This window comes from Semicossyphus pulcher, unplaced genomic scaffold, assembly GCF_022749685.1.
Source record: "Semicossyphus pulcher isolate SPU_LCO1_2020_fin unplaced genomic scaffold, fSemPul1.0.p SCAF_11, whole genome shotgun sequence".
Classification (NCBI taxonomy): domain Eukaryota; kingdom Metazoa; phylum Chordata; class Actinopteri; order Labriformes; family Labridae; genus Semicossyphus; species Semicossyphus pulcher.
This window is the reverse complement of record NW_027211615.1, coordinates 20,691,171-20,703,326: the sequence shown is the minus strand read 5'-3', so window position 1 is coordinate 20,703,326 and position 12,156 is coordinate 20,691,171. Positions and strand designations below refer to the sequence as shown.

Sequence of the window (12,156 nt, the reverse complement as noted above, 5' to 3'; positions counted from 1 at the left end):
GAGAGAACTGGGTGGGACTCGCTGGGACTGTCCTTATAAAGTGGTCATCACATGTTCATGACAGAAAGTACTTTGTCACGATTGGTAACTGTGTGTCAGAGCTAATGGCCATGTGGGGTTCCACAGGGGTCCATTCTGGGCCCACTATTGTTCAATCTCTATATGCTTCTGTTGGGCCAAATCATAACAAAGTAGCCTAACATAATTATGCAGATGATACACAAATATACATTTCACTTACACCAGGAGATTATGGACCTGCTTAATCTCTGTCTAACTGTATCAAGCATACCAACCTCTGCATGCAGCAACATTTTCTCCAACTTAACAGAGATAAGACCGAAATAATTGTCTTTGGGCAACGGAAGAAAAGACAGCGTCAGCTCTCACCTTCAGTCCCTCTCTCTTATAGCTAAGAGTCAGGCAAGAAACCTGGGTGTTATCCTGGACTCCGATTTAAATTTTCCAATTACCATTTAAAAAACATTGCTAGAGTCGGAGGAAAAATGTCAAAGCAAGACCTTGAAAAGCTTATACATGCCTTTATGTTCAGCAGATTAAATGCAATGGTCGGTTCACTCAGCTTTCAAAACAAGCTGTTAGGCAACTTCAACGTATTCAAAATGCAGCTGCAAGAGTCCTGACCAAAAGTAGGAAATATGACCACGTAACTCCAGTTTTAACATCCTTACACTGGCTACCTGTAACTACCCGGTATGCTTGTGACATATGAACCATCCAGGACCCTGAGGACATCCGGGCCTATACTGGCCATCGCAAGAGTCAGAACAAAACATGTTGAAGCAGCGTTTTGCCGTCATGCAGCACAAACCTGGAATAATCACCCAGATGATGTTAGACTAGCCTCGACTCTGACAGCCGTTAAATCAAAGCTAAAAACATTCCCTTTTCACACTGCCTACTCAACTCTCTAATGGCTGCAAACTTATTTTTAAGCTCAATTCAACTCAATTAATATTTTAACTATGCACCCCTTGTCTGCACTTTTGGTATTTTAATGAATAATTTTAATGAATTTTCAATCTTTTACTCTTGCTCTTTATAATTGTCTAATCTAATCTTTTACTGTGTTTTATTATTCTGTAAAGCACTTTGAATTGCCTCAGTGTATGAAATGTGCTGTACTAAAGCTGCCTTGCCTTGCCACTGACCTTTACCTGTAGGATGTGTTTGCGTTGTCGGTTGGTATCACAGGTGCTGTGCTGTTTTTTTTAACTAATAGACCATTTAAGAAGTCGGTGAGTAAAATTCTAGTATTATCATAATATATTAGGAGTAATTAGCAGGCATCGGGGTCTGCGTTTCACAATGCACTAGCTTAGTCTGTGTTTTTTATACACTAAGATGTATTTAGATCGACAAACCAATGATGGTCTGTGAGTAAAATACAGTGTATGAGTGAAAGATTTAGCAGCGAGAGAGCCAGACATTTCCCCCAGAGGTTGGTGGAGACCAAAAACTGTTCAACCAGAGAAGTTATAATTGAGTAGAAACTTGAGTTTGCTTAATGTTCGCCTATAGATACACTTTCTGAGGCTAAACAAACACAGTGGTCGGTTGTAAAAGGTGTAGATTTTATGATTAAGTACACGACTTTCTTAATGTCAATGACTGTTTAATTTTTTGATAGTTTATCTTCATACTGTACATGTGGAACATAGACTGTATAAAAAAAGATGGACGACATAACAGCTCCCTAAAAGTGAAGCCAAAACATTTCGAGCGCCCCCTGCTGACTGGCTGCAGTATAGGTCATAAAGCCCGCCTCCTCCATGTTAACAGATGGGACATGAGTCAAAATACATTTTCTCCAACATGGATCTGTCATGTCATGAAGCTGTAGGCAAGTTAAATGTGCGTTTTGGTTAGCACAACAGGCTGGACATCATTACCCTGGCTCCACCCTCTGATCTCGACTGCGCAGTCTCTGGTTCCAAATGATCAGAACGCCTCAGGGGGGTATTTCAGCTTCAATTAAGTACAATGAGAGGTTATGGAGATGCGTCGTCCATCTTTTTATACAGCCTATGATGTGGAACATGAGCCAAAGTAAACGTATGTTTAATTAATGTGACACAAAGATCTACTCTCCTTATAGTCATATTTGCCTAGACCGGAGGATAAATGAGGAAGCTCAGTAGAGAATAAGCTATGGAGCCGAGGCCGCACTACCTGTCAAAACACAAATCTTTATCTCCGTCTTGGTATGGACTAAACCACCAGCTGGGAAGTCCAATACAAAGAATTAGGCCAACAGGCACAGTATTTTTACTGTGTTAACAGGTTCATCATCAATTATTTAACTTCATACTGACGCAACTACAAGCTTTGGGAAAAGGCTTCAGCAACTGACATGTCTCCCCCCTAACTAAAACACGGCGGATACAGGAATTTCCCCGATGATTAAGTTACGCAGGCACAAACCTTGCATAACTTTGATGCAATGTAAAGCAGTGTACAGTATACGAGTGTATATAGCTGGTGAGCCTGCTTGCTGTACTGACCCGAGTGCTCATTTATCTTTCATGCTTTGCGCTGAACTGACTTCAAGAGCTGTCAAGAACAGCAAATCCACAACTACCCCCGTGTTGCAACATTACAACAAAAACACCTCCAAATAAGACACCTTAGAGGAAGAGTTTTCATCACAAGATGGATCAGGTTGTTCTTTGATCTTTGAACATGGAGTGGATGTATTTATGCACCTATTTTTCTTTGAATATACAGCAAGTAAAGTGGAGGCGGTTCTGTCCCTTGCTTTAAAAGAGTCCTCTCTCATTTCTAGTGTTGTTTTGTCACTAAGGGGACACTGGGAAGCGCGGACTGAAAGCAAATAATCAAGTGAGGGAATATGTTCATTACTTACTCATAAAGCCATATAACAAGTACAGGCAATGCTGGGTCAGAGCTAAAAATGTTTGCACTGTATGAGATCAGGTGTCGTAGCAGTTTGAGGATGGACCGGGGATGCATTAGCCAATGTGGAAATGAAAAAAACACAGCAGCCTGAGCGTCTCGGCGGAAACATAAAACATGGCAGACAAGGTGACTTTCTCGAAGCCAGCACCCAAACGCAGCGTGTGCAGCCTCAAAACAGCATGAAGGGAGTGTATAGCTGTCTGATGGAAGCTAACTTGGCTCAATGAAAGGCATGTTGGAAGGTGTTCGACTGAGCTTGGCAGCACATCAGTGGGCTTGTAGGCTCTTGTCAGAATTGAGAAGGTGGTGATGGAGGGGACAAACAGGCAGGATGAGAGGGTGGAGAATTCCCGTCCTAAAACATGGCGGCGTGGTAATGGCGCTATAGTAAACATAAAAATATCATGAAGGGTGTGGAAATGCTGCATAAAGAAAATCTGACTCACTCACAAGTTGTTTTTTTTCCCATCCTAAGCCAACACAATTCAAATGCATGTATTGGCAAGTGAATGCATCACCTACACTTCTAAAGCTGTGTCAGTGCCCACTGCATAATTTAGTACTATGGTCAGCTGGATGCCGGCTCAACTTGTTGCACTAACTAACTTAGACCTTCACATGCAATCTTGTATAAAGATTTCACAGAGTTTCAAATCACGGATGTTGCTTTGGTTTTTGTTGTTTTGATTGAGATTTTTACAGGGACGTAACATGCTGTGCTTCACAAGATTAGTTTTTGCTGTGTCGAAGGTTAAGAATGAACCTCAATGCTCAATTGTACTTCTATTGATTAGTTTCTCATCCCTGTGACCTTGTGTCCTTGTGTAAGAGCAGTTAGACAACAAGTTCGCTGCAAAAAAGTCCACAAGCACTTTTTTTCTTCTCAGCGACCTCAGTCAATATAATTGTTTGTGTATTGTTTTGAGGACCGAGGATTAGATAAAGTGGTATGAAAGAGGTGTTGAAAGTGCATCTGCAGTTAAAGAGCAACTTGCGGGTTACATTTTTTACTACATTAATACTTAATCTTGTCTGAAATGGCTGTGGAAAAAGTTAATCCTTGATATCGTATTATTTACAAGACATAAGGCAGACCTGCCGACACTCCCGATTTGGGCGGGAGTCTCCCTCATTTTAACCCACTCTCCCGCTTTACTCCCGATTGGTCATTTCTCCCGATTATCTCCCTCTTTCACATTGATACCAATCAAACGGGTGTTCCTCAATCTCTACGTGGGATATGTCTTAAGATCTGGCAACCCAACTGGAGGCAGCGGCAAGCATGCACAAACCACTTTACCTTGCCTGTGTATGCGTCACTAACTGCAGCGGCTCGCTACCTCTCTACCTCTTAGCTTGCTGCTGAAAATGGCTGAATAAGGCCTAAAGAAGGAATAATTAAACGCATATGGCATAATTTCACATCCTAATGTTGGCAGGTTTGTGTAAGGGCACAAATTTAGAGGAAAAAGTGGCCATTTTCAGTAAAGCTGCTGCTTTTTCTTCAACATTGTGTCACATCACGTAACAAGAAGGACTCGCGGTGTCCGACTCTGCCTTAGCTCAACCTGCAGAAGTAGGTGAAAGTGAGTCTGAGCGGACGTATCGTATTGTGTAGACATTATTTCGGTAGTCTTACATTGCATTTCACCAGTTGTCATGATGCTTAATTTTTGCGTTTGTGCCGGTTGCACAAATTCTAGCTCGACGAGACATCGAGCCGTACCGTTTTCCTGACAGGAAGAGGAATGGAGCGAGCTGTCGTGCTTTGGTGCATTTTGTGCAGGTGAAGAGACGGGACCACAAGCACCTATCATCCCTCTCTGTCTGTCTCTCTCTCTCTCTCACACCGCGGTGGCACCGTGAAACGTAGAACGGATTTACCGTTACAGAAGGCAATGCGAAAACTGATACAAGCTGACACTCGCCCGTTAGTAACTGTAATGGGTAAGCATTAATGCTCCCACTTGCTACTACTCATGATTTGTTATAGCCTTTGATATGTGATAAACTTTACAATGCTTTGATGAGAGCACAGCGTCAGATATCTCTAGCTAATGCAAGTCACTTGTACTACAAGTCAGTGTCTCTCCTGTGGCCGTAATTTCTCCTGGCCTGTTCCGTGTCTCTTTGGCGCCTAACAGGCTCATAATTATAAGCTTGTGGTCCGTCGTATGCATATGAATTAATTTCTTCATCTTCAATGACAAGACTGGCATTTAGATCCATATTTATTAATGTTAAACCCGTCAGTAATCGGTGGGACTCCTTTATGTTACGTCCGGTTGTCTGTTTTGATGCAGAAATATAAGAAAAGGTACAAAAAAATGAAGCCACTGTAGTGTACTAATTAATACATTTCATTGAAAATGTAATTACTAAATCATTTTCCGACACATCGATTCACTGGGCTCTCCAACCTGCAGGTTGCTCTTTAACTTTTGCTGATATAAGGTGTCTGGAGAAAGCATTGATGAATGAAATAGAAGGCGTTTCTTTCAGATATCTGATCCACGCCCCAAAACGTCCACAGGATAAAAACCCATGGGATCAATTAATGTCCACAGTGTTTGATTCCCCTATTTAATACGATCTGCCTCGTGTTGATTACAGCGCTGCTGCATTGCATGGCTGCAGCTGTAGCACATCATTAACTGTCAACTGCGTGCAGTCCAGAATCACACTCTGAGGATTACAAAGGCTGCAGCTAACTGCTGTTAATGTTTTCAGCCTGCGACGATGCTTTTTCATCCTGGAACGACTTTCTAATAATAAAAGCACGACGGCGAATTATGGCACCAAGTTACAGACAGCATTCAAATGATTTAAGACGCGTTCGTTTCATCAGCACTGGCGGTACTTTTAACGCTGTAACCGAGCTAAAAACAAACTTCTGAGTGCAGGTAGCTACAAAGGACAAACGGATGGGATAAAATCACTGATGATACAATATCAAAGCAATGTCAAACACTACAGCTTCAACACAAAGACGTAATGCTATTTCTAAGACTGCTGCTAAACTGACTTTTTTACAGTCCCCCTTTTCTCTTATTATTAGCAGCAGAATAAGTAATAGTGAGCAAAATGTAACTAACGAGGCACTTAATAAATTCCTTGGCTGTTCTCACGAGCTCAAAGAGCCGGCGAAAACACAAAATGAGTCCCGAAACAACAACAACAGCCTTTTTCCTGTTTCATCACAGGCAAATATTTCATTCAGATTGCCGCCCATTGGGAGGCGTTTTAGCAGCACACTCAAGCTGATGCTGCAAATTACATGTGACAGAAGCAATTTTGGGGATATTTCCTCACACACAAACCGCAGTAAGTGTTATGAATTACATTAAGCGAGGGAATATTGAAAGTCTGATACTTCCTCTGCCAACTCAGCAGCTTTAATTGATAATGCGGTTTTATTTTCTTCTCCCTTTCCGTTCCTTTCAGGGGAAGCATGCTGGTTAGTAGTTTCATCCAGCAAACTTTAATGCAGATATGGAATTGGGAACGACAAACCCTCATTTTCTACCAGGTCATGCACTTGTTTTCTATATGTATTCATGCAAGTCGCTCTTACCTCTCTGAGACAGCCCATGAAGTTGTTGCTAACTGGAGATCCGGGCAGGTCCGCAGTGCTGGGGCTCCCACCCACATAGAAGAAATCATCGGAGCCCAGCATGGTGTAGTCTTCCTGGGTGTAGCCGGTGGTGGTGAGGATCCCATCAACGGAGATGGTGACCTGTTGAGGTGCAACACATAGCCAAAGCCAAGCCATTACACTCTGGGATTCGATCGCGTGCTGTGTTTAAAACACACCTCCTTCCTTGGTCTGCATTCGAAATGAGCTTTTTTTGAACTTGGCTCCACACTGAAGCTGCTCATCAGAATCGTTTGGTACCTTGAAGCGATCTTTTTTTTGGACAGCGTTTTTTGTTGGATTTTGTTAATGGATTTTTTTGCCGTAGGATTCACAGGACAGGTAAAGAAAATATGGCACAGGCATATTTTCTTTATCTTTGATGGGGGTAAGAGAATGGATCCTAGGTTTGGTTCAGAAACTTCAGGTTGGGGGAGGGTTAGTACAATGTTCAAACCAAGGACAAATTGACTGCACTTGTCTTAGGTTTCGGGATTTATCCGGTAACTGCAGACACACACATATACTGTACACATGTATGTGACCACACACATCACACATAGACGGGCTTACGCACGCCTGCACTCGCACCGTCATTCATTCTCACACCATCAGTCCCACATTCGCCCCTCTCTTGCAAACATTTACATCTATATATCCACGCACATGCAAACAAAGGGAGGCTTTTCACACCACATCAATGTGCAAACCAAGGTCATCACTGTTCGAAGGCAACTTAAACACACTTAATTGGACGTGTAAGGGAGTAAGTGGATCAATGGTGCCATTCAAAGCTAGAGCAGGCCACACAGGGTGCAGAGGGGTCATGCACAATCAAGACCAGAGCCCATATGCATACACACTCTGAGAATAGCTGCTGCTGATCTCTGATCAGGTTTAGCTTCAATGTCACTGGACCACACCGATAATCCTAGATCAGTATGCTTATTCCTAGACATGTCATGTATATGGGCCCGGGGGTAAGGTTAGCAAAACACACAACACTGTCACAAGCATGCTACAAGAACACACACAGGGAGGGCAGGGTGAGTGAGAAGGTGACAGGTGGGATGTGAGTGAGTGAATTAGAGTGTTAGTGGTTATTTTGGGTGACAGGGTTAAGGTTCAATGAGTTCGGCAGGTGAGAGGTTGATGAGGTGTGGGCATGCCATGCGCCATAGTGAGTTGGAAACAACTGTCAGAGCTCCCGCAATGAAGGTTAAGGGTTGCCACTTATTGGTAGTTTCTCTTTAAGGGCTCGGTGTCGAGGTCACCATCTTTGGGATTGTGGTAAGCTTCTGTCAGTTCTGGACGACAGTCCTCACAAAAAATGGGGACTTTTTGTGTGAAAAAAAATAAAAAAGTAAGTTGCCCTGAGAAAGGCAAAGAAGTCAATTTAGTTTTACTTGTTGGAAATCTGCAGTAATGTGGAAGAAACAAAGAGAAAAAGTAAAAGCCAAAGTGAAAAAAAAACAGGATGGGAGATTGTGGGGTAAAGAAGGAGGTTGTTGGCAGGTCAGGGAGGAAATTGAGAAGAAGCGAAGAAAGAATTGCCTGGTAATACAAACCCATCTCCTCATTTTTTGATAAGAGTGTCTAGGATGGAACTCAAAGAGAACGAATAAAAGAAGAGAGGGGGAGGGGACACACGGCAAACCCAAAAAAAAGACAATAAGAATGATATCTACCAGACAATGTAGTTTGTTTACCATAGCGTGTCCAATGCCTGATTGCTTTCCAGAAAAAGGGGAAGAAAGGAAATCAAAAGAATAGTGAACAAAAAAGGTTGTTAATAAGGATGGACAGAAAACAAAAAAACAAAAGCAACGATGAAGAATTAGGATGTTAGTTAGTACATTAGTTGGTTAGATATTGGTTAGTATAAAAAAATGACTTTAATCATGGATGAGTTAGTGTTGCGGTGAAAAAACACTACATGATTTGTAAGAGATTCGCAGCAGTAATAAAGTGCCTTCTTGCCATCCTAGCCAAATTTTTCTACACCAGAGTCCTGCAAGAAAAACACAAAGACAAGTACTGTAAGACGTGGGACTTTCACATGAAAATTTGTGTAGGATGGCTTCAACCCCAACAAAACCTGTAGTGTTTTTGTCACGCCTTGTCTAACAAAGAGCGCCTTTCAAAGAGGAAAGAAAATGAGAGTGAAAGAAAGGAAGAAAGATAGATCTGTAAAAAAGAAAGAAAGGAAGGTGGGCAAGAAGCCCTCGGCTCTTAGCTTCTAACCCCCTAAACTGTGTGTTATCCTGTTGGGATTTTCTGCTACAACTATTTACTAACCTGTGGGGCGAGAGCTTTCTGTCAGGGAGGGTCAGGAAACAGGCACTCGCTTGTTGTGCTGCTCTGAGAGCAACACTTAATGCTGCCTCACCTTTCAGACAAACTAAAGGTCGACCAAGACGACGAACAACTCCACACTTTGCAGCTAGCGCTCCGTCCATACAGCCCCGTGTAGCGTTACGGAGCTTCTCTCTTTCTACACACAGCTCTGACTCACTCTAGCTTCACCCGACAGCAAAACAAGCTTTAAGATCACATTAAAAAAATAGTAAACAATGTCTGTCAAGTTACAAATTCTGCTTATGCACAACAGATCTTTGATGGGGATGTATTTCTAGCTTTAAAGAGCATCATGATCATCTGCGCTATAAATACAGCATTAATGGATGGCTCAAAGGCAAACACGCTCTGCCTGGCTTTAAAGTGCGAGGCTATATTCTACCAAAGAAACACAGCGAGGAAGATAGCGACAGCGCCTGATAGAAGTGTCAGCTTAGGGGATTGTAAAGCATAATGGAAGTATCAGACAACTTTAATCTGAGGACGCAGCCAATAAACAGCAGAGAAGAAAACACCTAGCATAATGCTACCTTGACTTAGCCTCCGTTAGCATGCAGAAGAACCTGTAATATTCAAAGTATTTATAAAGTGGAAAAGAAATAAAACATGAAATCAACTTAAAAGAAGTCATGTAATTGTAAAGAGAACTTAAAGTATAATGACATCAGTCTCAACAATGTTACTGAACTGTGGCGATGGAATGACAACCAATCAGAACAAGGTGACATTCTTATAACGCCGGCTCTCTCTCAAAGCTCTTGGAAGCAGCTAATCTAAAAGGCGAGAAATAAAAATCCACCTGTCTGCAAACTCCAAACGTCCATCACTGCAACCCCCGATTACCTGTCTCAGGTTGCGTGTCACTTTGATGTCGTGCCAGGCGTTGTCATTAAATTTCCCGTTGACCGGCTCCACGATGGCCTCGAAAGCCCCGGAGCCCAGATTGATGACGAGGGAGACGGCGCCGTCTTTGAGCGCCAGGTTGACGTAGTCGGCCGACTTCCCCGTGTGGAGGAGGAGGCCGTTGCGTTGCCACGTCTTGAAGGACAGCGTGATCTCGTCGCTGCTGCTCTGGATGGGGTTCTGCGAGAGGTCGTAGCAGAAGTACTCCGAGCCGCGGAAGGTGGCTACGTTCTCCTCCCGCGCTGCAATGACAAAGAGAGAAGAAAGAAAAGGAGGGTAAGCGACTCTCCAGCTTGCAGCCATTCAACATGTGTTGTTAAAAATCTTGTTTTCCTCATGAGTTTTGCGCCCAACAACAACGACAGCCCAACAGTCATTATCACAATCATTCTCGCACAGATTGTCTGATGTTTAAAACATGAAACAAGCCCAGCATCCGTGTTGGTCCTTGCATCAATCATGAAGCCGCCTCAGTAAATATGTCTACACTGCAGAGGTTACATTGAGCAAACACACACACACACACACACACACACATAATGCATTGCTCCCCATAATTACATCTATGATAATCCCATCATTCAGTCCAGATCATAAAATCCTATCTGTACAACTGTGGGTTTAGGTTTCGCATACAGCCTCTAGACAGACAGACTGCTCGAGATGGAACACTATTCCCCGCTAATGGCGCGCATAAATCAAACATAGCCTGATTTTACAGTTTTATATCACTCCGCTGTTACAAAGTGACTTCCTGGGCCCATTTTTTAGATCGACATAGAGGGTAAGGTGAGACAGCTCCAGACGGAAAGTGAAGGGGGGGTTCGAAGATGGATGGAAAGAGCGAGAAAGCAAAAATAAAATTGCTAAGCTGACGGAAAGAGAAGACTCTATAAGAAAGAGAGAACAGCGAGCGCGTCCTTGTGACTTGTGATCATATAATTGACACTTTTCCTCTGCCTCTTAAAGAGTGGTTCTACAAACTCTCGCCGGCTACAGTCCGTTGGAGACAAGGTCACACTCACTGTCAATTATTTACACAGCGTGTTAAGTTGGACACGGCAGCACAGACCAAAGGGCTAGAAGATTCCTCCTCCGAGAACACAGTGTTCAAGGCAGCACCTTTCAGAAATTGCAACCTTCAGAAAAAAAAGCCCTTCCAACATACCAAAGCAAACAACCTCTGTAGCACTTGGTAACAGTAACTATGTCATTACCTGCCAACAATACCATTTTCAATGTGTCATTTCATTTCCTCTGCCGCCTGCATTTCTCTTTGTGTACTCGCAGAGAACTCATGAGGGCCGAGGAGAAAACAAGCGGGAAGACAGAAGAGAGAGACGAGGATGCGAACGAGAGAGAACGCAGTCGGGCTGCGGGCTGTGAAGCGTCAGTTTGTTCTGTTGTGGATCAGGCTATATGTAAACATGAGGGAGCAGCGGTGTAGAGCTGGCAGAGAGATACAGAAGGTGGTACAGGAAAAAAATGAGAGAGAAACAAAAGAGGAGGGAAGCAGTGGGATGAATGTGGGGTGCTGATTCCGGTCATGGAGAAGTTCTGCCCTCGGCGTAAAATTCATGTGTTCGCGCAGCAGAGAGAGACAAGAGGAAGTGGTATGAGAGGCAGCAAAGGCCCTGTGAAAGCCCTCATGCATGTGTCAGGGGAATAAATAAAGAGACATTATTACCGCTGAGGCAGCGCGACACAGAGAGGCAGAAGAATATACATTGGAATAAAAAAGTTTCTCTGTGATCTCAATGCATCTCATCTAAGAAACAAAAAAATAATATTGCTGCTTCAAAATTGTCAAGGTTTGTACATCTACAGTGTGGTTACACTGTGTTCCGTGTCTGTATTAGAACAGGTCTCTAGCTCCTTGCTCCAGTTGGCTTTATTGTACATCTGGACGAGTATATGCCACAAGCCTCTGGGGTCCCCGAGCGAGAGAGAGTCCTTGAAACAGTTGGCACTAAAACCACGATCTGTAGAATTTTCCGATGGTCCAATGGCACTTGTGGGTCCTCTGTCAGATCTTGCCTGGAGGGCCCTTGCATATGCCTGATGGCAGTATGGGTATGAGGCCGACTGGCCTTGCAAGAGACTGATTCTGTTTTTTTAATTTGCGGGCATTTATACATGCTCAGTGAACACCTAATCTTCTGTGCTCTCATTTGTTCCGAGGTACAAGAGTTATTGTAAGGATACCTACACTCATCTGTTTAGCATACTATAATTATGCTCTTCATCTCTGAATACAACATGCTTATGGCATTTCAAAATGTTAAATGTTTCTTGAGGCTGTGGAGGTTGTGCAATAGCTA

General features: G+C 43.1%; 2 protein-coding genes across 2 annotated transcripts in view; both read right to left on the bottom strand.

Annotated features, from left to right (window-relative positions):
- The window catches only part of LOC138583747 (neurexin-3b), a 255,381-nt gene extending 248,717 nt beyond the window's left edge, over positions 1 to 6,664 (bottom strand). Inside the window, exon 1 of the mRNA XM_069655717.1 lies at positions 6,515 to 6,664. Within this exon, the coding sequence (XP_069511818.1) occupies positions 6,515 to 6,616 (102 nt within the window). The 5' untranslated portion in view covers positions 6,617 to 6,664. The remainder of the gene's footprint in view (positions 1 to 6,514) is intronic.
- Positions 6,665 to 8,558: 1,894 nt separating this feature from the next.
- The window catches only part of LOC138611727 (neurexin-3b-like), a 78,104-nt gene continuing 74,506 nt past the window's right edge, over positions 8,559 to 12,156 (bottom strand). Inside the window, exons 4-5 of the mRNA XM_069684945.1 lie at positions 9,776 to 10,077; positions 8,559 to 8,585 (exon numbers count right to left, since the gene is read on the bottom strand). Coding sequence (XP_069541046.1) covers positions 8,559 to 8,585; positions 9,776 to 10,077 — 329 coding nt within the window. The remainder of the gene's footprint in view (positions 8,586 to 9,775; positions 10,078 to 12,156) is intronic.